The sequence below is a fragment of the Muscardinus avellanarius genome (genome assembly GCF_963383645.1).
Source record: "Muscardinus avellanarius genome assembly, chromosome: 13".
NCBI classification, from domain to species: domain Eukaryota; kingdom Metazoa; phylum Chordata; class Mammalia; order Rodentia; family Gliridae; genus Muscardinus; species Muscardinus avellanarius.
In genome coordinates, this window is record NC_137799.1 from 24,235,110 (window position 1) to 24,262,509 (window position 27,400).

The 27,400-nt window shown below is 37.4% G+C and overlaps 1 protein-coding gene across 1 annotated transcript in view; it reads left to right on the forward strand.

Annotated features, from left to right (window-relative positions):
• The window catches only part of SHOC1 (shortage in chiasmata 1), a gene marked incomplete at its 5' end in the record, with an annotated part of 107,779 nt that extends 83,444 nt beyond the window's left edge, over positions 1-24,335 (forward strand). Inside the window, 8 exons of the mRNA XM_080708913.1 lie at positions 375-492; positions 5,188-5,299; positions 7,136-7,257; positions 10,834-10,927; positions 17,253-17,384; positions 17,593-17,742; positions 18,717-19,680; positions 24,117-24,335. Of these exons, the coding sequence (XP_080565039.1) occupies positions 375-492; positions 5,188-5,299; positions 7,136-7,257; positions 10,834-10,927; positions 17,253-17,384; positions 17,593-17,742; positions 18,717-19,680; positions 24,117-24,217 (1,793 nt within the window). The 3' untranslated portion in view covers positions 24,218-24,335. The remainder of the gene's footprint in view (positions 1-374; positions 493-5,187; positions 5,300-7,135; positions 7,258-10,833; positions 10,928-17,252; positions 17,385-17,592; positions 17,743-18,716; positions 19,681-24,116) is intronic.
• Between the last annotated feature and the right edge of the window lie 3,065 nt (positions 24,336-27,400).

Sequence of the window (27,400 nt, forward strand, 5' to 3'; positions counted from 1 at the left end):
TAAGTCACTACATGTTTATACAGCAAATGCTCAATATATGCTTACATGAGTAAAGCAAACGTGGGCATTTCAAGTAGAGTGCAATCCTACTTTTTAAAGTGAGTATAGGCAAGTAAACACATAGAAAAACATCTGGAAATAGATACTAAACTCTGCTTTTAGTTTACGTAGTTTTAGTAAGCTCTATTAACTTACATCTAGGTAGAAGGATAACACAGTTTCTTACTTTCTTCTTCAGACTTTATTCAGGTTATTTGTTATAATGAATATTCTTTTTATACTACTTGAACATACCCCCATTGTTCTCATGTTGAATAAAAAAGGAGATCTGAGGCATGAGAAAAATAGAAATATTTATAAATTTTCTTATTTAGGAAGTACTGTACTGGATACATTTGGTGGTTTTCTTTTGGAAATTCAGATCCCTTACGTGTTTCTTGCATCTGATGGACTTCTTAATACTCCAGAAATACTTCAGCTGCTAGAATCTAAGTAAGTTACTGATTTTATAATTTATCAAATGTGTGTGTGTTTAAATTCTGATACATGCTAGGTATGGTGGCACATGTTTATAATCCTAATACCTGGTAGGCTGAGACAGGAGAATCACAGATTCATGGCCAGTCTCAGTAACTTAGTGAGACCCTACTTCAAAATACAAAGATTAGCCGGGCGTGGTGGTGCATGCCTGTAATCCCCGCGCTTGGGAGGCGGAGACAGGAGGATCACGCAGGTTCAAAGCCAGCTGCGCTGGCTTAAGAGACCATGTTTCCAAATTTTAAAAAAGTATACAAAATAGGGCTAGGAGTGTAGCCCAGAGGTAGAAGGGCTTCCAGGAACCCCAGTATCACCAAAAAATTTAAAAAAAAATACAAAGATTAAAATAGGGGTGGGGGTATAGGGGGTGTAGCTCAAGAGGTAGACCATCCCTGGGTTTCATCCCCAAACACACACACACACACACACACCAAAAAAAAAATAAATTCTGATACACTAAATATTATGCTTTATATAAGCACTATATCCTTCTGATCTTGGCCTAGAATTATATCAACACATAAGAACAGTTTTCCAGAGAGGTCCTATCCATTTACACATCCAGTATTACACCTTCACAATTAGTATTCAAGATAGTATCTTTTGGAGGTAATATTTACCAATGATCTGGACGAAAATGCAATTTAATCATTGTTTAAATGTATATTTTACTTGCAATTTCTTTGTTACCAGCAAATGTGTTATTTTCCCATGAATGGTATGTTCATATATTTGGGTCACTTATTTATTTATTTATTTTACTTTTTTGCAGTACTGGGGATAGAACCCAGGAACATTCTATTCTACCTCCGAGCTACACCCCCAGCCCTATTTTTTCAGTCTTTATTTTGAAACAGGGTCTTACTGAATTGCAGAGGCCCTCACTAAGTAGCTGAGGTGGTCCGTGAACCACGATTCTCCAGTTTCAGCCTCCTGGGATTATTTTTTTTTGTGTGTGTGTGGTACTGGGGGTGGAACCCAGGGGTTTTTCTACCTCCAGGCTACACCCTCAGACCTATTTTATACTTTATTTGGAAACAGGGTCTCACTAAGTTGCTGGGAGCCTCACTCAGTAGCTGAGGCTGGCTTCGAACCTGCGCGATCCTCCTGTCTCAGTCTCCCAAGCGCAGGGATTACAAGCGTGCGCCACCACACCCAGCTAGCCTCCTGGGATTATAAGCATGTGTCACCATGCCCAGCTTCTGTCTGGAAAACAGGACTATGAAGTTCTAAATGAAATCTTAAATTTGTAGGTCCTTAGTTCTATCATAAAATGGAAATTATCATAGGATTGTTGGACTTTGGACTGCATATCAAAGAAGGATAATTGTATTATGACTTTAAAGTGCATATCAATGTTCCATGTTTTTGTTCTGATACCTTAAGGCTGTGTGACATCCATAGAAAACCATGCATTTATAAAAGGTAGTTAAAATACAGGCCAGTGGCTAGAGGTATAAGTCAGCAGTAGAGCCATATTTAGTATATAGGGGGCTCTGGGTTCAATCCCCAGCTCCACTCCCCACAATAAAGCAGGCCAATTTTAAGGGAAAAAATCTGATATGTGAAGAATATTTTAGTCTCATAACACAATGTTTTGATTTCATGAACGATTACTAGACTTTGTAGTAGTATCATGTGCAATAATATTTAGCATAATACCTAAGGTAGCAAACATCTCAACTCATGTTTTATATACTGAAGCTATAATTTGCTCTCAAAATATATCAAGTAGACTTCCGGGAAGATGGCGACCGAGAAAAGTGGGGCTTAAGAGCCCCACTAACAACCAATCTCCATTACCACAAAATCAGCGCCTTTCATAGCCAGAAAACACCATCACCAGAGAAAAAAATCACCAGGCTCCAGAGAGAAAGCAGACTGAGAACAGAGCTCAGAGCCACAGAGGAGATACATTGGCCTCACGCCTGAGGACGCGGCAACAGCGCCATAGTGCCAGCGGCAGCGGCGACTTCACCGGACGGCTACAGCAAGCCGAGGTGAGCCGCTGCGGAGCAGCCAGGCGGGATTTTTCGCCGCAGGTAAAATCTAAAGCTCCCAGTGGCTGAGCTCAGCACACGCTGCAGGGATTCAAAGTGGAAATCAAAACCAAGAAGAAATACGCCAGCCTCACGGCCGAGGGCGTAGCAGCGGTGCCATATTGCCACCGGCGGCAGCAGCAGCATATTCACCGAGTCCAATACAGCTACATCTGCGTACTCAAGAACAGTGAGTCAAATTGTGGGCCACAGAGGAGAAATCCCAGTACTGTACTCCCTGGGACTTGACCCAGTGGGGGAGTGGCGGTGGCAGAGATATCACACCATAGGAGAACGTGCAACCTGGCAGCCCCACAGTCTAAAGCAGCCTCTATCAACTCTCTGGGTCGGAGACTCTGTGCTACAACCCAGTAAAGGAGTAGTGGGGTCTGAGATACTATAGACTCGAGATCCAGAGCACCTTAAGTGAAGTCATAGAGACCCAAGGGAAGAACCCAGAGAAGGCACAAACTTCCAAAATCATGGGAAAGAGGAATAATACTGGAGCAATGAATGCTCACAACCCCACAACATCAGAACCCGATAAAACAGAAAATCAGAGATTTCTAGAACATCAAATCAGGAAAATAACTGTAGAAATAATAGAGGTGCTTCGAAAAGAACTCAGAGAGAGCCAAAAAGAGATAAAGGATGCAATTAATGAAGTAAAGGCCTCAATTCAAAGCACAAACATCCGATTAGACCACATGGAGAACAGAATCTCGCTCTTAGAAGATGATCATTCCAAAAATGAACGCATAGTTTCTAATCTAGAAAAAAATATCGGACAGCAGGAATCTGATATTGAAGAAATATGGCACCATTTTAAGAGAGCTAACCTAAGAATAATTGGAATAGAGGAGGGAAAAGAAAGTGAAACCAAAGGGATCAACAATCTCTTCAAGGAAGTAATAGCAGAAAATTTTCCAAACATAGAGCAAGAGGTTGATACACAGGTCCAGGAAACTTATAGAACTCCCTTTAGACAGGATCAGAGAAGAGGATCCCCATGCCACATAATTGTCAAAATGACCAATGTGGAAGCCAAGCAGAGAATCTTAAAGGCAACAAAAACAAAGGGCCAAGTGACATTCAGAGGCAAACCAATTAGAATCACTCCAGACTTCCCAAACCAAGTCATGAGAGCCAGAAGGGCTTGGAGTAACATATTCCAAACTCTGAAAGAAAACAACTTCCAGCCAAAAATTTCCTACCCAGCAAAACTTTCTATCAAATTAGATGGAGAAATAAGAAGCTTCCATGACAAACAGAAACTGAAGGAATTTATGTCTTCAAAACCAGCACTAGAGAAAATACTCAAAGAGATTAACTACAAAGAAGAAATAGGTAACACACACCAGAACCAGAGAAACAAGAGTTTCCATCCAACAGTCAACTAAGATTGGTTATCTGTGGAGATTCATTATTTTTGTTAGTCTTTTACCTATCTCTAAATTGTATTGTTTGCCTTTATTGTTGTTAATTTTTAGGATTTTTAGTTAGAATATTAATATACCTTCAGATATAGCATTTGGAAATATTTTATCCCATTCTATTAGTAACTTTTAACTCTGTTTACATTGTCTTTGGATATACAATTTTTTTTATTTTTTAGGGAGTTTGTATACTCTTCTGTTGCCTGTGCCATTGAAATCATATCCAAGAAATCACTGCCAATTTCAATGTTGTGAGGTTTTATGACCCAGATTTTCTCCTAAAGGTTTATAGTCTTAAGATTTATATTTAGGTCTTTTATCTATTTTGAGTTAATACTTGTATATGGGATTAGGTAAGGGTCCAATTTTATTCTTTTCCATGTAATTATTATTTTTCAACAATATTTAGTTAAAAGATTATTATTTCCACCACCAAATGTTCATGGAAACCTTGTCAAAAATGACTTGACAATATAGGGAAGAATTTAGCTCTAGGCTTGTATTTAACTCCAATGGTTTATATATCTGCCTTTAGAATAGTACTACACTGTTTCAATTATTGTGGCTTTATATGGTTTGAAATCAGAAAATATATATCTTCTAGCTTTGTTCTTTTTCAAGATCGTTTTGGGTATCTAGAGTCCATATTCCATATTAGGATAGATTTTTTTTTCTGAAAAATAAATATATAAATATATGATAGTTTCACCTAAAAAAAATAGGAAAAAAAATATTCTCTGGTAAGAAAGAAAGTAAAAAGAAATATTGAAATGTTATCTTTAAGTCATCAAAAGCTTGGTATCAGACAAATGAAACTATTATGTGAGATTATCATTTTTAATTTTGGATAAATTGCTATAATAATAGATGTCAACCACTAAGCCAAGCATGGGAGGGAGGGATGGGGAGAAAAAGGGGTGGGGATCGGGTGGGGGCTGACTGGGCGATGTGTGCATGTATGTCTACAAAAGTTTGTATCCCACTATGATGTATGAATACAGTGCACCAATAAAAAAATAATAAATAAATATATATATATATATATCAAGTAGAATAAATTGACATGTGAAAGAGAAAGTACAGTAATTTGAATAATTTAAGGAGCAGGACAGTACAGATTTCCTTGAAGAGTTTTTCTTAGCCATTTCATCATCCAAGAATATTGCATTTTACAGCTACGATATCACACTAGTGGAGAGATGCTACAGTGACTCATTGAAACTCTTTGGAAGTACAGAACGCTATGTAGTGGTGACAATTGATGAACATACTGCCATAATTTTGCAGGTAAGATTATATTATAAAAAGTATAAACTCAAATACAGTAATATACATACAACTATGTAATTTATTATGTTCTCTATCAGGAGCTTAACTATATTAGTGACTTCTAAATTTTGCAAGTGGGCCACAAGTGCTAAAATTATTGTAGAAAATAACAATTGTCAAACTTCCTTAATGCTTTATAATTTTATTTTTGGTGGCACTGGGGTCCTGGAAGCCCTTCTACCTCCGGGCTACACTCCCAGACCTATTTTATATTTTTGAAACAGGGCATTTTACGCCAGCACGGCTGGCTTCGAACCTGCGCTATCCTCCTGTCTCCGCCTCCCAAGCGCGGGGATTACAAGCATGCGCCACCACGCCCGGCTATGCTTTATAATTTTTAATATAACTTTAAAAAGACAAAGTATAGAATCTTTAATATTATATATCAATCTGTATTTAAATACATTCATAGAATAATTATAGTGTAGAACGCTTTAAAAAGCAAATCCCAGCCACTGTTTGTTCCAAGAGGGTAGTATGTTAATTGATTATTGGTAATGCGGAATTTCCTTTAAAGCAAATAGAATTCCCCTTAATAAGTTGGTTTCTAAAGAGAGAAAGATTCTCTTTAAACATACATAAACTTTGGAATTTAAGATGTATAAATTTGTGACTGAATCTCCCTTATATATTTGCTTTATTGAAGTACCAATAATAAATAATTTAATGAAGTAAGAGTGGGGAGCAGAAACCAGGTTTATGGTACCAAATATAATTTATTGGCAAATATGGTAAGGTACAGTCTTGTTTGATATAAAAAAGCTTATAAGAATTATATGATGGAAAACCACAACTCTGTTAGATTTTTAAAAGAGATTGTATCTTGCATTTTTATATATCTTAATTATTTTTCCATTTGGCAAAACTGGTTCAATACACAGTTATATAACTAATTGTTAGAAGAAGTACATTTATATCACCAGGCGTGGTGGCGCACACTTGTAATCCCCGCGCTTGGGAGGCTGAGACAGGAGCATGGCACAGGTTTGAAGCCAGCTTCAGCTACTTAGTGAGGCTCTCAGCAACTTAGTGACACCCTGTTTCCAAATAAAGTATAAAACAGGTCTGGGAGTGTAGCCCATAGGTAGAAAAGCCCCTGGGTTTTACCCCCAGTACCATTTTTAAAAAGTACATTTATAGAATAACTCATCCTACAAAAACAATTCAAATTAAGGTGTGTGAGACTTGGCTGAAAACGATCACATTTAATATCTACCACTATCACTGTTGTGTGCAGGGTGGGGCAGGTTGCTGGATGGGACCTGAAGGGAAACTTGCCAAGACCTAAGCACATGTTTGTGTTACTTTGAACATATGATGTAAAATTATGATGCGCCAATTAAAGTATTGAAAAATTACTTGTGTTAAAGGAAAAACAGACTCCAGTCCATTAGGTAGGAATTCCTAGGAAATCCATTAACTGCTGCTTTCTCATCTCCCTTGAGTAAGCATGACTGCAGGTTTTTCCCATAGGTTTTTTCACATATTTTCCATTGCCTAAGGAGTAATCAGATCCCGGCCCACAAAAGACTTTGCCTAAACAGGGACCCTGTATGGCTACTTTCTTCATATCTAGGAGTTTGGGAGATCCACGAGCCTTCCTCACTGAAGCTGTCATTGTTATGTCTATGTAGCTTTTCCCCTACTCCTTCCAGTGTGATTTAAATTTTTCTGTAAAATGAGGGTATATACTCATCCCTCTTCTCATCATTTATATATCATATTCTTGTAATATGATAATAATTTTGTAACAACTCTTCACCTAATGAATATTTTTATTTTATTTTCTGATAGGATCTAGAAGAACTCAATTATGAGAAGGCACCAGACAATATCATTATGAGATTGATGGCATTATCATTTCAGTACAGCTATTGTTGGATAATTTTATATACAAAAGAAAGATTAAATTCGGAGTAGGTAACATTTCTTCATCAAAAGTTATGCTCATATCTCTTCTCATTCAGCCCCTTTTTATATTCAAATAGAATGAAAATTTTCTGCTTGCTCATCTACCTTAAGTCAGGAAAACAAACTGAAATTCCGAGATGATACATGTCCCCTGGACATTCTGTGCAAATGATCCTCTCCTTCCCCCACCTCACTAAGAATGTCTGCTTTGTGTTTGATTGCTTTGCTATTCTGGACTTGTCTGCTTAAGTATAAGTCATTCTTAGACCACTTCCTTCTAAAATCTTTAATTTAGTATATATATATATATATATATATATATATATATATATATATATATACACACACATACATACAACAAAAAATCCATGTCAAAACATTAGCCCAAACTGGGCATGGTGGCGCACACTTGTAATCCCAGTACTTGGGAACTTGGGAGGCAGAAATAGGAGGATCACAGGTTTGGGGCCAGTCTCAGCTACTTAGTGAGGCCCTCTGCAACTGCAACTTACTGAGACCTTGTTTCAAAATAAAGAGTAAAAATGGGGAGCTGTAGCTCAGAGGTAGAATGCCCCTAGGTTGCATCCCCAGTACTGCCAAAAAAAAAAAAAAAAAAATCACTGTCATTCTCTGTTTCTCCTTTCCTGTACCTGTAGACACTGTGAACCCATTACTCCACCTTCTCCTTTGTCTTCTGCCTGCTGGCTCTTCTCCCTGTCTGTATATTGTTCTTTGTCTGGAAGGTCACTTGTGACTTTATGATAATCTCAAAAAATGGCTTTATCTCCCACTGCTCTGTAGCAGTTAGAGCTGTTGCTAGTGCTTCCTTTCTCAAAACTTCCATTCCATTACTCGGTGTTTATCTTATACTTCCCTAGCTACTTTCTCTTTTTTTTTTACTCAGTCTCTAAATATATATATGTTATGAATTTTCTTTTTTCTCCTCTTCTACCCATTGTAAATCTAATTGTTAGTTTCAATCATTATCTCACTACATCATCTCTCTCTAAATAAATTATTACATTTCTTTCTGCAGCTGCAGTCTTTATTTGAAATTCCTAATATGCATGTCTAATTTTCTATTAAATATTTCTACCCTAATGATCCAAAGACTCTCAAACTTAACCCATTCGAATATGAATTCATCATATTTTCTGTTCCTTCCAACCTCTTATCTCCGCTTATCTTCCCTGTAGCTATTTTTGGTCTTGCTTTTCTTTTAGTTACCAACACTGGGGGGGGGGAATCTTCTAGATTCAGCTCTGGACTTTTCTTCCACCCACCTCCGCCATTATTTATATTTCCAAAGTCTTACTTCAGAGTCTCATTATTTTGTGTGGATTATTGTAACAACCAGCTGTCTCCCCATCTCTAGATGCCTCTCAGTGTTCTACATAATGTGGCTTATGCTCAACTGCTATTAAACCAGGCTTTGCTTATTTTATTCTGACAGTACGTCTTTATTGAGTTTCCTACTGCCAACTGAACACAAACTACTCACTGGAACATTCAAGCTCTTCAGAACATAATTCTAACCTGTATTTTCAGGATTAATTTTCACTGCTTTTTATTCCAGTCAGAAGGTCTGCTCAATGCCTTAGATACTCTTGTTTTCCTGCTTCTACTTTTCCTCACAATTTCTCTCTTATTACAATATTTTCTACTTCCTTTGGCTATTTTGTGTGCTGAAATTAAACCTATTTTTCAGAATCTATCCCCAAATATCACTTTTTCCATTTGACCTTTTCTCAACAGCCACTCAGGTACATAGATATTCAAGTGGGAACTTTCCATTCTTTGAACTATTTAGCTCTATTTTTATCCTCACCCTTGGGATGTTTTAGGAGCACTTGTTTTACAGGCTGGATCACATGCCTTAGTGTGATAGATGCTTTGTAAGTATTCCTTGACTGAATGAATGAATCTGGCCTACCAAACTGCATGTTTTATTCCAACAGTATCACATAACACATACCACATAATTAATGGTAGAAATTTTAAAGTATATTCTTTAATTTTTTTTTCTTGCGGTTCTGAGGATTGAACCCAGAGGCAGTCTATCTCCAAGCTACACCCTCAGCCCTGTTTTTTAGTCTTAATTTTGAAACAGGCTCTCACTAAGTTGCAGAGGACCTTACTAAGTATCTGAGGCTAGCCACGAACCTGCAATCCTCCTGTCTCAGCTTCCCAAGTACTAGAATTACAAGTATGTGCCACCACACCTGACTTATCTTTTAATTTAGTTTTTAGAGAAAATATAGATGTCGTACTTTCGTTGACATTACATGTATGATTTTTCTTTACTGATTTTCTTGTTTTACTCTACTTTTGTTTACTCTTGTACCAAACTCTTTATATATAGTTATTAGGATGTGGAGATAAGTATAAATTAGAATATAAGAGTCTAAGGCCAGGTGTGGTGGTACACACTTGTAATCCCAGTACTTGGGAGGCAGAGACAGAATTTCAGATTCAAAGCCAGCCTCTGCAACTTAGTGAGGCACTCAACAACCTAGTGCACCTTCTTTCCAAATAAGATATAAGATCAGGCTGAGTGTGTAGCTTAGAGGTAGAATGACCCTGGGTTCCATCCCCACTACCACACACCAGAAAAATTAAATTAAATATAAGAGTAATATAAGAGCCTAAACACCTTCATTTTTATTGCTTTTTCCTTTAACAAATAGCCTCTAAAAAGTCATTTAGTATAGGTTTTTCTTTCTACCAAAACTAAGAGTAAAAATAATAATTTGGGTCTAAAACTTTTACTTTGAAGGTTAATAAAGGCTGTAAAGCATTTTAAGGTTAACACTTGTTTGTAAAGTATTTAAAACTGGAAATATTCTAGATAATACTTATTTGGAAATTTTCTAAAATTCTCTTCAGATTATCCTCTACCTATAGTTCTAGTGGTCCAATTAACATATGAGGAAGAATAAGAGATGATTCAAATAGTTTACCCAGATTTTTATGAAAAAATTAAATAATATTCTGAGATAGCTTTACATTCAGGATATAATGGTTATAATTTATTCACTATGCTATGTTATTATAAAATGTAATCATTTCCAGGCATCTAGTTATTTCAGTTATCTTCTTTTAGACAATTAAAACATGTAGGAAATGTCTTAATTTACAAATGAGAGAAATTGAAAATATAGAAGTGTTTTGAATTATCTTTGTGGTTCATGACACTTAGTTCCCTTATAAGAGAGAAAACATGGCATACTTGCCTTCTGTGCATGACTTATTCACTAAACGTGATGCCCTCCAGTTCCATTCATTTTCCTGAAAATTACAGGATTTCAGTTCTTCTTTATTACTGGATAATATTCCGTTGTGTATACGCCACAGTTTCGTAGTCCTTTCATCTGTTGATGGGCTCCTAGGCTGAGTCCCATATCCTGGCTCTTGTAAATAGTGCCACAGTGAACACGGCTGTGCAGGTGTCTCTTTGGTATGTTGGCTTAATTTCCTTTAGATATATGTCCAGGAGAGGTATAGCTAGAATATATTATATTTTTAATTCCATTTTTAGCATTTTGCTAAATCTCCATGCTGTTTTCCACAATTCTATTTAGGTACCATCTTACAGAAAAGACACTTCACAATCTAGCATTGATTTATGCAGCTTTGGTTCCTTCTGGGCTTAAATCTGAAGAGCTGGATGTGAAGGTATTACATTCCTATATATTTGTTCATAGGTATTTTTCATGAACCAAACTATACTTGAGCTCAGCTGTCCATAAATAGGCAAATTAAGAAGTGCTTAAAATTCAAATGAGTAACAGCTTCAAGTTATTTTTGTTTTGTTTTTGGTGGTACTGGGGGGGAACCCAGGGGCTTTTATACCTCTGGGCTTTACTCCCAGACCTGTTTTATACTTTATTTAGAAACAGGGTCTCACTAAGTTGCTGAGAGCCTTAATAAGTAGCTGAGGCTGGCTTTGAACCTGTGTGATCCTCATGTCTCAGCCTCCCAAGTGCTGGGATTACAAGCTTGCGCCACCACGCCTGGCTTAATAAAATATTTTATCACTTAATTTTTATTTTAAGAGCTTTTAGATTAGTGAATCTAAATCAGATCACATTTTTCTCTAAATTACTATTGAGATTTCTTAAACATGGCAGGATACAAAGAAAAATCAATATTTATTGATCAAAATAATTGATTATGAAAGATATACTAAGTTTTTACCTGCTATATAATGGAAACCTTATGACATATGAATAGGGTAATCTGTTCGTGATCAGTCTTGGCCCAGGTCCTATTCTGAAATTTAGACATTTCTACAAGTTCAGACCTCAGCACTCTTTTTTAAATCACTCTATATTGTTTTCTTTAAGAATTCAGACATTCTCACATATTTAGCTTTCATATCTGAGTGGGTACAATTCTTAAATTTTTTTCTGGTATTTCTTAAGTACCTATATGCTAACAGTCTAGTAGGAATATCCACACAAATATCCCACAAACATCTCAAATTCTACATGTCCAAAACACAACTACTCGCACACTCACAGTGTGCTATGGGACCACTTATCTAGTCTACTCAGTAGCTAAGTCCTCTTTTTTTAAACTCTGCAGTGTCCCTAGAGTATTTCTCTTTTTCCTATTATTTTCCTAAATTCAGGCCTTCACTCTCACTTGCAGTGTGTGTGTGTGTGTGTGTGTGTGTGTGTGTGTGTGTGTGTCAATGGGGATTGAACCCAGGGGCATTCTACCTCTGAGTTACACCCCCAGCCGTATTTTTTTCTTTTGAAACGGTCTAAGTTGCAGAGTCTTGCTAACTTGCTGAGGTTGGCAACAAACCTGTGACCCTCCTTTCTCAGCTTCCCAAGCACTGGGATTGTGGGCAGGGACTGCCACACCCGGCTCGCTGGGATTTCTAAGGTGCCTTCCTAAATAATCTTTTTTCTACTCTTTCCTCACTCCATCAAATAGAGATACCAAATGCATTTCTCAAATACAGCAGTACAGCTCTGAAAATTTCACTCCCTAGACTAAGTTTCTAAAGGTTGGGGAACCTGTATATTCATTTTTATTTTATTCCTGGAACCTAACAGAATCCCCAGTAAACTGTAGACTCTCAATAAGCGATTGGTGTTCAGTTGAATTTCCTAGTTCAAAGACCTTCCATAGCTTTCTACTTCAAAATAGAGTTCAAGTTCAGTAGATTCAAACTCCTCCACAACGCGGACCTTCATAATCCTTCCTTTAGCATTATTTCACTCACTGTTTCCTGCATATTCCCACACGCCCCTTAGCCACTTCACAAACATGTCCTTCTGGCCTGCTTTCTCCCAGGAGTACTATTCCTCACCTTCTTAGAGCTCACTAGTAGAGTTCTGTCTTCCATTACCCAGCTCAAACACTACCCACTTAGGGAAATTTGTCCCATTAGATCCTCACAGGAAATCTCTCCTCCCATTCTTCCAAAAACATCTTGTACCTTTGACTTAGCATGAGGCATTTATTCATATATCCTCCTTTCTGAAAGGCAAGAACTAGATCATTTTTATTTGTAAAATTTGTGGCAGCTAGCACAGGGCTTTGTAAAAAGAATAATTAATAAACATCTACTAAATACATCAAAATACAACTTGTTAAGAACATCAACATATATATACATCAGGCATGATGGCGCACGTTTATAATCCTGATACTTGGGAGGCTGAGACAAGAGAATCTCAGGTTCAAAGCCAGCCTCAGCTACTTAGTGAGGCCCCCTGCAACTTAGTGAGACCCTGTTTCAAAAACAAAGAATAAAAAATAGGAATGGGGTGTGTGTCTCAGATTTAATCCCCTAGATTCAATCCCCAGTACCAAAAAAAAAATTATATATATATATATATATATATATATATATATATATATATATATATAAACATATGATCTGTTTGAAATAATTCCAGATCATTTTGATACCATGATGTATACTAAACATAGAAATAAAGTTCTTAGACAAGTGAAAAATGAGTGACAAACATCAATTTGTCTAACTTATGCATTCAGGTGAGGCTCTGCTGCTAATTACCTCTTCCCAGCACATAGTAAAGTTATATGTGAAATATGCTTTAGAAATTACGATATTCGCTGGGCGTGGTGGCGCACGCTTGTAATCCTTGCACTTGGGAGGCGGAGACAGGAGGATCGCGCACGTTCGAAGCCAGCCAGCCGCGCTGGCGTAAGAGACCCTGTTTCAAAAATATAAATTAGGTCTGGGAGTGTAGCCTGGAGGTAGAAGGGTTTCCAGGAACCCCAGTACCACTTAAAAAAAATTATGATATTCTTTTAAACACAGGGCATATAATACCAGTAAGTAGTATGCATTCAAGTAAAGATGAAAAACAGGAGTATTACTTAGGCATAATCCCTTCAAAACAAAAGTCTGCTTCCACCTAGATTAAGCTATTCCAAAAGCCTTTCATGGTTTACATGATAATATAAAAACTACTTCTGTTTCTCCATGGACTCTGAGAAGCAACTCTGGTCAATCTGTTCTAATCTATTATCAGCACTGTCCTGACTTGATGACATTATTACACTAGAAGAGGCTCCATAGACTCGTATTACTTTAGAAAATATTGTTGCTTTGCCTTATTTTATTTAGTAACATGGCTTTTGGTCTCTTAGAACATATTAGTATGAATTGTTAGCGAATTTTTACTTTCAGATATATGAAAGGCCTGGCTATAAAAGAAATACTAGAATGTTTCAGTATATTTTCTTCAATTAAACATACTGCTAGTAGCTGGACATGGTGGTGCCACTTGTAATCCCAGCATTTGGGAGGCTGAGACAGGAGGGCTGCGGTTCTCAGACAGCCTCAGCTACTTAGTGAGGGCCTGTTTCAAAATAAAGAATAAAAACTAGGGCTGGAGGTAGAGCTCAGAGGTAGAATGCCCTTGGGTTCCATCCCCAGTATCGGAAAAAAAAAAAAATGCTGCTAGTAGTGTTATGCTAAATGTTTTTTAAAACATTCTGTAATTTTTAAAAATTCTGTAAATTTCTTTTTTTTTATTTGTTTTTTTTTGTTTTTTTTTTTTTTTTTTTGGTGGTACTGGGGTTCCCTCCTTCCTCCGGGCTACACTCCCAGACCTATTTTATATTTTTGAAACAGGGTCTCTTACGCCAGCACGGCTGGCTTCAAACCTGCGCGATCCTCCTGTCTCCGCCTCCCAAGCGCGGGGATTACAAGCGTGCGCCACCACACCCGGCAAAAAATTCTGTAAATTTCTTACAAACCCTCTTTGCAGAAAAACACATAAATACACAAATGTAAAACTTGGAAAGCAATTTAAGGGAGTTCTTGAACCTCCCAAGTCTAGACTTGAATCCCAGGATTCCTGCCTAGTAAATTAAGGTAACACTCATTACCACCATCATCATAAAATAATGCTTGTTAAAGTTTGGAGCTGGGCGTGGTGGCGCATGTTTGTAATCCAGTACGTGGGAGGCTGAGACAAGAGGATCGCGCAGGTTCTAAACCAGCCTCAGCTACTTAGTGAGGCTCTCAGCAACTTAGTGAGACCCTGTTTCCAAAACAAAATATAAAATAGGTCTGGGAATGTAACCCAGAGGTAGAAGGCTCCTGGGTTCCATCCCCAATACCAAAAAAAAGTAAAATTTAATTTAGCTGGGTATGATGGCGCACGCGTGTAATCCCCGTGCTTGGGAGTCAGAGAGAGGAGGATCATGCAGGTTCGAAGCCAGCCTTGTTGGCTTAAGAGACCCTGTTTCCAAATAAAAATATAAAAATAGGTCTGGGAATGTAGCCTGGAGAGGTAGAAGGGTTTCCAGGAACCCAAGTACCACCTCCAAAAAAAAATAATTAAAAAAAGAGTTTGTTTTTAAATTAAAGTTTCATATCGCCTCAGAATATCCAAAATTAGCAATAAGTTTGGAATTAAACAGTATTTCTCTTTAGTATTTGTGAAAGAAAATATGATCATAATTCGTTTTGTGAGTTTTTTTTTTTCTTTGCTGTGCTGAGGCTTGAACCCAAGGCAAGTTGGCAAGTTCTCTACCACTAGAGTACATCCCAGCCCTTGTACAGTTTCTGAAGTTTCTATTATAGCACAGATTCGTGTGTGTGTGTGTGTGTGTGTGTGTGTGTGTGTGTGTATAATCTGTCTGTGGTACCAGGCATTTTTTTTAATCCTGTTGCTGAGCCACACCCCCAACCATATTTTAAATTTTTTTTTTTTTTTTTTGAAACAGGGTCTGGCTAAGTTGCAGAGGGTTCTTGCTAAATTGCTGAGGCCGGCCTTGAGCCTGTGATCCTCCTGTCTCAGCTTCCCAAGTACTGGGATTACAGGTTGAGCCACCATGCACAGTTTGGGATTCTTAAATTTTTAAGATATGATTATTTAGGATAGAAATACTCTGTCCACATTAAACTGCTAATCTATGAACTATCTTTCCTTCAACTGAATCTAAAAGGTAAAGAAAAGGAGAAAGACATAAATGAAAGCAGAAAAAAACTGACCTTTGTGTGCGGGCTTCACTTCCACGGAGGAAAACGCAGTGACACACAGGACACAGAGAGTATTAAGGAGATCTTTTTTAGAGTTGAGTTTAATTCAGACACACACACACACACACACACACACACACACACACACACACACACAGCATTCTAGCAGGGATATCTGAGAATCAAATAGGCTAATATTGAACAATTCCCAAAATACTGTGAATAACTACTCCAAAAAGAAATCTTTTTCTTTTTGAATACAACATTGATTTCATTATTAAGCATCTTTTATTTTTTGTTTTTGAAAAATACTGTATTATATGTTCTAAATCTTTATTTTTAGTTGAGAACTGCTGGTAATAAAAATTAAGTAAAATGTCAAATATTACTAGAGATATTTAAATTGCTGTTTTTCTTATTAGATGAACCATAACACTATATTCAAGAAACTATTAATAAATGCCAAAAGAAAATGAAGAAAAATAATTTATTCCTAAGACTAGAAAATACTAAGATATCATATTTAAAGAAGGAAAGAAAATTGATTATTCCTCACAAGTAAAAATTTTGGATTTCACAAATACATTAAAAAAAATATGTAATATAAAAGCTGGGTGTGGTGGCACACACTTTTGTACTTGAGAGGCTGAGACAGGAGGATTACGGGTTCATGACCAGCCTCAGCTACTTAGTGAGGCCCTCCACAACTTAGTGAGACCCTGTTTCAAAATAAAGAGTTAGAAATAATGCTGGGGTGTGGTTTAGAGGTAAAATGCCCTGGGTTCAATCCCTAGTACCACAGGAAAAACAAAAACAGAAAACTAAAATAGCGTTAAAGTTAAAAATCCATTGTTTTAAGATTTTCTCTTTGAATTACAAAGTATTTTGTTTTGTTTTGTTTTTTCTCTGAAATAAAAGTTTTTAAACAAATTTTTTTATTGAACATAAATGGTATACATTTAAACTATATTTGGTGCCCTCTCCCCCCCGCCACCATTTTCCCTTCACCCCTCCCACCAATGGTTGTCCAGGTTAACCATGTCATATTCATAATTTTACACATGTTCAGATGTAGACCCTCATTAATCAAGTTCAGACTTCCTCCTCTCCTATCTTTCCATTCAAACTTTGCTGATATTTCCCCTCCATTATCTGGAGTCCCACTGGTATCCTCTGTGTTTCCTAGTTTGGGCATATTAGAGGAAACATATGTACCTTCTCCTTCTGTGCTTAGCTGATATCACTTAAAATAATGTTCTCCAGGGCTTTCCATCTTCTTGCAAATGATATAATTTTGTTCTTTATGGCTGAATAGAATTCCATTGTGTGTATTTCCCAAAGTTTTGCTATCCATTCATCTGTTGATGGAGATCTGGGTTGGTTCCATATTTTGGCTATCACGAACTGTGCTGCTATGAACATAGGTATGCATATGTTGCTGTAGTTCTCTGAATTACAAAGTATTTTGAATGGTACATTTTGATTCCTAATATTTCCTAGAATCTAACAAAAAAATTTTAGCTTCTATTTGCCCCAGGAGTAGAAGAGACTGCATCGATAATTCGACAGATTGCTGACCACAGTTTAATGACCTCAAAGAGAGAGCCTCATGAGTGGTTGGAGAAATCCTGGCTTGAAGTTTCACCATCTAAGGTTAATTTTTCTAGCTGTATAAATTAGATAGTTGCAAAGCAAATATAAATACACATACTTGGACTTCCTTCCTGAGAGTATATTTTTCTAGGTGTACCAAATTAAGTGGTAGGTTTAATAACAAAAATTTTAATCTGCTGGAGTGAGTAGAATAAATGGGTTACTTTCAAAAGACTCCTGGCTGATTATTTCTTAAACTCTTTTCTAGGAAGAAACGTACTTACTTGATTTTCCATGTATTAACCCATTGGTGGCTCAACTCATGTTGAATAAAGGGCCTTCCCTGCACTGGTTGTTATTAGCAACTTCAGATCAACTTCAGGAACTCCTACCCGAAGTCCCAGAAAAAGTGTTAAAGGTTAGTTATTTGAGATCCATGCTTTTATATGAGTTTATATCCTTAGCATTTGGTTAATTATTTTAATACAGGAGTTTCAAAATAGCAAATTTCACATAGCATTACTTGAACTACAATTCATATAGAATTCTCAGTACCTGACATTCGCAATATATATTTTAAAGCTATTTACATGATAATTCAGTATAGTTTATCATACCTTAATTCATTTTGAAATAGTTTTATATCCATAAATATTCAATCATACATCCTAGTCATATATATTTATATTACCTGTTCCAAAAATCCTGTTGTCCTTCATTTTAGAAGTAAAGAGTACCTTATCCTTATTGATAATACTTTAAAATTCTTATTAAGGGAGCCTGGCATAGTGGCACACACTTGTAATCCCATCATTTGGGAGGCTAAGACAGGAGGATCCGGGTTCTTGGCCAGCCTCAGCTACTTAGTGAGGCCCTTTGCAACTCAGTGAGACCCTGTTTCCAAATAAAAAAAAATATAGTACTAGGGGTGTCAAAAATAAATAAAATTAAAAAAAATTTTTTGCGGTACTGGGGGTGGAACTCAGATGCTTTTCTACCTCCAGGCTATACTCCCAGACCTATGTTATACTTTATTTGGAAACAGGGTCTTACTAAGTTGCTGAGAGCCTCACTAAAAAGCTGAGGCTGGAACTTGTGTGATCCTCCTGTCTCGGCCTGCTAAGCACTGGGATTACAAGCATGTGCCACCATGCCCAGGAAATAAATAAAATTTAAAAAAATAAAATACTATTACAAGCAATTAGAAAATGGATGTAAATTACATTGTTTTTATTTTAATGGAGCCTAATTATTTATGTTATTAATACATTGATCAATGTTATATCTATGGATAGACTGTATTTTACCTTATTTCTATATAGATAAGCATTATTATTTGTACTTTCTAGGCTGATGTTTGTATTGTATTGACTTTTTTTTTACTGTTTTTAGCATTTTTGTAGCATCACTTCTTTATTCAAGATTAATTCTTCCTCTATAACAAAATCACCTCAAATTTCATCACCTCAGGAAGATAGGACTCAAACTAGTACCTTTATTTCTCCAAGTTCAGCTTCTGGCTTTTCAGACTCTGTCATTCAAGAACATAATAAATATTACTCACATTTGGACTTTGGAGAGAGGATGCAGGAAAACCCAAAAACCACTTCAAATTATAACTCTTCTCTTCTGGAACTAAGAAAAATGCCATGCATTGTACCATCTGCCACCTCCTACAATCAGACCAGCTACTGGAAAGACACCAGTTGTGGCCCTAACAGAGTACAGAATAAACGTTTTCCAATTAATACAGAATCAGAGAAAACAGTTTGTGATTCTTTTCCAAATCAGAACAATTCAGAGTCAGATGTCTTTTCTTTGGGCCTAACAAAAGTAAATTTTGAAACCACAATGTCGCCAATTGACATCCAGAGGAGAGTTGCTCCTACCTTTAGAAATGATCAGAAAAAGGGAACACAAGAAGCAAAAGGAACCACAGATAACAGAGTATCTACCCCTGTCTTTTCACTAGAGGGCTCTCAGCCTTTTCTTCCTTGGAACTTACAGAGAAACCTATGTGAAAAACGGAACCACTCCTTCAACTTAAGATGCGGAGCAGAGCAGTCTACCTATAACAAATGGTACTCTCAGAAGAAAAATTTACTCACTAATCAGCAAAAATATCTATCAGAAGAATTAGGCTTCCCACGTGAAAGTTCAAATGCAGAGGCTAAAAATACTTGCTGGGAAGAATCACCATCTGTTCCCAGTTTAGATTCATTCTGTGCTTCTGATTCTAAAGTAAATCAAGATGAATTCAGCAGCCTTTATTTCTATCAAAATGCTGGAAGATGTTTAGGACAGAAATGGCATCTTGAATCTACATCTAACTCAAGAGTCAAGGAATCATTAACAGGTAACATTACCAATAGTTGATAAAGCTGCTCTGAAATTTACTTTAAAAAGAACATCTCAGAATGTGTGTGTGTGTGTGTGTGTGTGTGTGTGTGTGTGTGTGTGTGTGTGTGTGTTCACTGGAGATTGAACCCAGGGACATTCTACCTCTAAGCTACACATCCAGAATTATTTTATTTTGAAACAGGGTCTCACTAAGTTACCATATATGCTGCTGGCCTCAAATCTGTGATCCTCCTGTCTCAGCCTCTCAAGTACTGGAATTACAGGCATGTACCACCGCACTGGGCTATAAATTTTCTTTCTGTATCATTTCTTAATGCATTGGCATTAACATTTAGAACAAATTATTAATTTATTATGGTCATACAAATGTGGCTGTATCATGATGGAAAAGGAGTGCTTAATTTTCAAAGCCTCTCTTTTACAAAGATACTTTTGTAAGACCAAAAAGGACCCAGAAAGTCTTGTGTGCTGTGTTTTAGTAAACTGGGCATGGTGGCACAAGCCTGTAATCCCAGTACTTGGGAGGCTGAATCAGGAGGATTGCAGGTTCACTGCAAGCCTCAGCAACATAGTGAAACTCTGTTTCAAAAAAAAAAAATAGGGTTAGGGGTATGGCTCAGAGGTAGAATGCCCCTGGGCCCAATCCCCAGTAACTAACACACACACACACACACACACACACACACACACACACACACACAGAACAAGACACAAATTTAGATTTTTCCTCATTTAATAGCCATAACTTGTTCCTGATTTTAGTGGGAAATGTTCTTTCTCTAGTTTTGTAAGAATTTTTATGAGGCATATATGGAGAATTTTATCCAAACTCCTTTTAGTACCTATTGGGAAAAAAATCAAGTATGTTTTATTCACTGATTTATTGATGTTGAGGATTATATTTATAAGCTTACTGATATTAAATCATCTTTGCCATTATATGATAAACCTAATTGGCTTGAGGGATGATTATTTTATATGCTCTTACATACGGTTGCTAATATTTATTTGTAGTACATCGTGACATCAGTCTGTTGTGTTATTTGTGCTCTGCTGGTTCCTAAGTGAACTGGATAAAGATTCAATCCTTTTTCTATCCTGGAACAAATTAAGCATGTGAGTTACTATGTACTCTTGAATGCAGGGCATTCTGATAAAAAAAAATTCCCCCCTTTTATCAATGAGAAGAACCCAGAAATTGTTTTTTTTTTAATTTTTTATTGGTGCAGTGGTGATTGGCTTTGATATGTTTGTGAATGTACATCATATACATTAGAGAATATTAGGAATTTTCCTCTTAGAGCAGTTTTTTTTTCTAGTTGCCTTTTTTTGTGGTACTGGGGATGGAACCCAGTGGTGTTCTAATTTTTTAGTCTTTTATTTTTATTTATTTATTGCCACTTGATTATTTTATTTTTTTATTCTAACATTTAAACTTTCATATAGATGAAATGGTCACATATCTATCTACCTATAAGAGCACACACTTGTAATCCCAGTGTTAGGGAGGCTAAGACAGGATCACAGGTTCGTGTTCAGCCTCAGCTACTTGGTGAGACCTTCTGCAACTTAGTGAGACTCTGTTTCAAAATAAAGAATAAAATATAGGACTGGGGGTGTAGCTCAGAGGTAGAGAATGCCCCTGGGTTCAATCCTCCGTACTGCAACACACACACACACACACACACACACACACACACACAAATCTACCTATACTTTAATTCATTATATAAATATTTTGAATCACATACATAAAATGTCAATTTAAAATGCTGCTTGTTTCCAATTTCCAAAAAATAATTTTATACATTTCAGATGAATATTTAATGCTAGTATTTTCATTATCACTGTGGCACATTTTGGGCTTATTTACTCTGGTTTTCCATAACACATCCAAATACATTTTTAAAATACAACATAAAATACATGTTTAAAATACAAGACTTTCGAATACATATATTGATGCAGGGGCTGGGATATAGCTCATTGGCAAAGTGCCTGCTTTGCAGGTGTGGCACTCTGGGTTCCATCCCCAGTTCCAAAAAGACACAAAGAAAGATAGAAAGACAAAGACAGAAAGACAGAAAGAAAGAAAGATTGATGCATCTTAGGAAAATTTACCTAAAGCCATTGATAGGACTTCAAGATAATTTTCCATTTGTCCTGTAGGTGCATTTTTGTGACCTCTATGATATAATTACTTATTACATTGCTTTTTAACTTGTTTATAATAGATTCAACTCTTTCAATTAAAGGAGGATATTCCTATTAAGGATTACTAAAACTTAAAAAAATTGCCTCCTCTTTTCTTGATCTAATAAATCAGCCTCTATAAGTAGCCAAATCTAGACATTTCAGGCCAGTGTGTCAGATGTAATAAGTCATGTAAAGTGATTCCCGGCACACTCTCCACTTATCATATGCCAGGACTTAGGATAAATTTTACAAAATTACAGGTATTGGGTAAGGAACAGACTTAATGATGGGAAACAAAACCACTAGTCTTGGGTTGGGGATGTGACACAGTGGTGGAGTACTTGCCCAGCATGTTCAGGGCCCTGGATTCAATCCCAGCACCACAAAGGAGAAGGAAAGAGTCTTAAAAAGTGAAAGCTGAACGCAAGCTTCTAAAACCATTTCACATAGTGCTCCAATTTTTAACATAGTGCTCTCTTCTTTCTACTTAACCTGTTATAATTTTACCTTGTGCCAATAGTAGGGTCTTTTTAACGTGGGTGGGTTTTTTTGAACTTTTTTTATTTCTCACTTAGCTACATTGAGATCATTTTATCATTTATTCATGATGACTTATTATCCACCTTGGCAAGAGTGTGATGAATTTTTCTCATACTCTCCAAAAAGCTAGCAGTCTTTTCAAGAGCACTTTCACCTGTGAGTTTACTTGGGATACATATAAATAATACATGGCTATCTATAAATTAATAATATGTACATAACACATGGTTTATATGGTAACAAACATGAATCACTAAGCTGGGCATGGTGGCACACACCTGTAGTCCCAGTACTTGGGAGGCTGAGACAAAAGGATTGCAGGTTCAAGACAGTCAGCAACTTAGTGAAACCCTGTTTCAAATTAAGAATATAAAACAGGGCTGAGAATATAGCTCAGAGGTAGAATGCCCCTGGGCTCCATCACCTGTACCATTAAAATAAATAAATAAAAACCAATATGAATTACTAAGTAAGTACAAAAAAAATTTTCATAGGAAAGCTTCCTAGATGATATAAAAAATTTTCAAATTTTTCTATATTTTAGAATTGGCTGTGGGGGACCAATAACCAAAACACAACACAGTTCTTATTTTGCTAATAGCTTGAAGTCAGCCATGTTAGGCGTCTTTATGCCACAGAAACTGCACTTTCCACAAATCAGGCCTCCCCACCATGCCACCCTGAGCTGGTTTTAAACATTTACATGACATTCCTGGTACCAGCCCAAGCTGTCGGGTACCAGGGCCTTATCATTAACATTCCCTTTGGTTACTCATATGTGTAAACATAGTTCTTCATTGAAGCTAAAAATCTATTTTCCATGGATGAACTTACAGATAGATTTCTAAACACATAGCCCCTCCCGAGATTTATATCCTTAGTAAATAAGATATCCCACAAACTAGAGGCTAGAGCTTCATAAGAATAGCTAAAGTGAAAAAATGGGAATAAAAAGGAGTAAAGGGTAAACTAAAAAGGAAGAGAAAGAAAAAAATTTCATACTCCCTCATTGAACATACAGATTCACACAAGGGACACAGAGACTTGAGAAGTCTGAGTTTCAGTGTCAAATCAGGGTGCAACTAACTGACTGCAATTAACGTGAGTGTACTGGAAACCTTCAGGAATTAGGAACACCTGTCTTGAGTTGCTTCTCAAATCATCTCAGATGGTTTAACTTAAAAAATATTAGTACCAGAAGAGACCCTAGAGATCATTAGTATAATTTCACAGAAGAGGAAATTAAGATCCAGGAATATTTAACTATTTGCACAGGGGATGTGTATACTCATTTTTAAAACTGAGTCATTGGGTGCAGGTGCATTTATGTTAAAAATAATTTTAAGAGCCGGGCATAGTGGCAGACACTTGTAATCCCAGTACTTGGGAGACTGAGACAGGAGGATCACAGGTTCACAACCAGGCTCAGCTCTTAGTGAGGTCCTCTACAACTTAGTGAGACCCTGTTTCTAAATAAAGAATAAAAAATTGGGTGGGGGTGTAGCTCAGAGGTAGAGTGCCCCAGGGTTCAATTCCCAATTCAAAAAATAAATAAATTGAATAGTTATTTCCTTTTGGAAATTCTTAATACTTCAGACAGATAACAAAGATACAGGGTCCACTTGAGTAGCTGGAAAAGAAGTGACACTGCTGTTATACACAATAAAATAGTTTTCTTTTTTCTCCTCTTAACAGGTTTAATGTCCTCACAACTACCACAATCCAAAAAACGACGTCTAGTTTATGAAAAAATCCCGGGAAGAGTTGATGGACAAACTCGACTGAAGTTTTTTTGAAAGAAGGAAAGGACGGTGTTACCGACTTGCCATATTCTACTACTCTTCTTAATTATACAATAACAAAATTAGATTTACTTACACACCAAAGAAAACATAATTTAGATATTCAACATTTCTATATTAAGCTGTCTTAATATTTATTCTGTCCTATAGCTTGTATCTCTGTAAGTAAATATTCTGATTCATTAATAAACATAATTGTTATAAGATCTAAAATGTCTTCCAGATTCAATTAGATATCACAAAGCTTTTTTTTTTTTTTTTTTTTTTTTTTTGCGAGTCTGGGGATGGAACCCGGGGCATTCTACCTCCGAGCTACAACCCCTGCCCTATTTTTTTATTCTTTACTTTGAAACAGGGTATCACTAAGTTGCAGAGGGCTGTCCTCAATCCTCCTGTCTCAGCCTCCCAAGTAGTGGGAATGCAGGTGTGTGTCATCATGGCCGGCTCTATGTGGGTGTATTTGAAGATACAGCTGATAGTTTAGATGTATGACATAAGAGAAGGAGAAGATTCAGAGAAAACACCAACTTCTTTGCCTAAGAGGCCAGAAGGTTGATACTGCCATTTACAGGTACTGGGACACTATGAGCAGAGCATAATTTGGAGAGAAGGTCAAAAGCAGTTTTGGGCGAGTTGAATTTGAAATATTTCTTGAACTTTCAGGTGTAGTTTAAGTAGGTATTTTAATTACGTAAGTATCAAGTTCACAGCATAGATAAATCTGGAAAGTATAAATTTAAGAGACGTATGTGGGATTGAAAGCAATGAAACTGACGATTGCAAGGTAGCAGATCTAGTTAAATAGGAAATGTTCAAGAACTAAGCCCTGGGACGCTAATAGAAAAGGGGGAAAGGAAAGAAGACTGAGAAGGAACCACTAGTGAAGCTGGAGAAAACAGGAGAGTATGACAGCCTGGAAGCCAAATAAGACGTTTCCAGAAGAAAGTAACCAGCTGTGTGAACTTCTCCTGGCAGATCAAATGAGCGGCTGAAAGAGAATGAACTGCTGGATTTACCAGCGCAGGATCACTGGGGACAGAGCAGCGTTTCGGGCAGCAGTCTCACTCTGTGGCCCAAAACACCTCACAACCACAACATAGAGAAGGGAGGCCTTGTTTGCTCACAGTTCTGGAGGTTTCAGGGGTTCAGTCCTCCTCCGGCGGGTGAAGTCTGCAGAGCTCAGGGCCCGGCAGCAGGAAGCAAGAGAGCACAAGTGCAGGGAGTCTGCTCTCACATGGTGGAGGCCGGTGGCAGAGAGAGCAAGCAGCTGGGGGGAGGCCATATTTATTCCCCGAGGCCACACCCCCAGGTGCCCCTCCCCAGCAACCCAGCCCCGCTCCCAATATGGCCCCATTGTCTACAACATGAGGTCTAGGGATACTCTAAATTCAAGCCATAAAATCCACTCTTGACTCCTGTGCCCTCATGGCTGTCTCACAATGGTGGTGTTTAGAGGAAAGTGGGGCAAATATTGGTTAGATTAAAAAAAATCAGAGGAGAGAAAATTGGAGGGGGGGAGTTTTGACAACCCTTTCTGGAACTTTTGCTGTCTAACAAGAGGGACGAGATATTTTGCTAAAGAAATAAGGAAGGGTATTCCTAAAATAGAGGTTTCTCATCCAGATGTAGTGGCGTACACCTGTAATCCCAGTACATAGGAGGTTGAGACAGGAGGAGTGCAGTTTCAAGGCCAACTTAGCAAGACTCTGATTGAAAATAAAAAAGGGCTAGGGGTGTAGCTCAGAGATAGAAAACCCCTGGTTTCAATCCCCAGTTCTACAAAAGAAGAAAGGAAGAAAGGAGGGGATGGAAGAAGGAGGGGGAAGAGAGGAAGGGTGAGAAGGAAAGGAAGAAGGACTCCCATCATATTTGTAAGCTGATGGGGAAAATCCATTAGTGAAGTAAAAGCTAATGAAAGAAGAGAGGGTGAAAAAGGAGAAATGGGCAGATTATGGACAGTTTCTTCTGATTGCTTCTATTTTTTCCTCAAAATTAGTCAGGATTTGATCAGAAAAGCAGAACCACTGAGTGATAGAGATTAAAAGCTTACTGCTTTTCTTCTCTTTGTTTGGGGTGTGTGTGTGTGTGTGTGTGTGTGTGTGTGTGTGTGTGTGTTACTGGGGATTAACCCCAGGAGCATTCTACCTCTGAGCAACACAACCAGCCCTCTTTATTTTGTATTTTGAAATTGGTTCTCTCTAAATTGTTGAAGCTGGCCTCAAACCTGTGCTTTTCCTGTCTCAGCCTCCCAAGTACTGGAATTAGAGGTGTATGCCACCGTGCCTGGTGGGATTTCTTATAAGGTCTTTACGCAATTGTAAAAACTGGTTTAAAAGTCTGTGCAAGCTGGGCATGGTAGCACCTGCCTGTAATCCCAAATGCCTGGGAGGCTGAGACAGGAGGATGGAAGATTTGAAGCCAGCCATAGCAACTTAGCCTCAGCAATTGTATGAGACTCTCAGCAACATAGCAAAATTTATTTTCTTTAAAAAGAAAATAAAAGCCTGGGGGTGTATTTCAGAGATAGAATGCCACTAGATTCAATCCCAAGCACAAAAAAAAAAAAAAAAAAAAAAAAAAGTTTATGCAAGACCGTTGATTGCCTTTGTATCTTCAGTTGAGCCTGAAGTCACTTTAGGTCGACACGGCTGGCTGTCAGAAAGAATTGGAAGCAGATGGGTGAGATAAAATAGACCAGAACTTGCCAGGATGAATTAGAAGCCAGAAGGAAAATCAAAACCTATGTCCATCTCTCAACACTTCAGCTTTGGTGACAGAAAAGCAAGGGAGCCACCAGGTACAGCAGCACGCGCCTGTAATCTCAATGCTCAGAAGGCTGAGGAAGGAGGATCACAAGGTCGAGGCCAGCCTCGGCAATTTAGTGAGACTATCTCAAATTTTTAAAAGTAAAATCAAATGAAAGGGGCTGGGATGTAGCTCAGTGGCAGAATCCCCATGGTCTGAGTGTCGGTACTGGGAAGCAAAGTAAGTGAGGGGCCAAGGCTGAGGGTGAGGAGGCAGCGCTGGAGCTTTGAACAGAAAGAAGTTAGGAAACTGTCACCCAGGAGAGTGAGAGAAGATATAGTGTTGTGCCTTGCTTTAAGTGTTTTGTTTTAAGTTAGATATTAAGGCTTAGTTTAAGTTTTGCTAATACAAAATTTGTTATAATCATTAGTA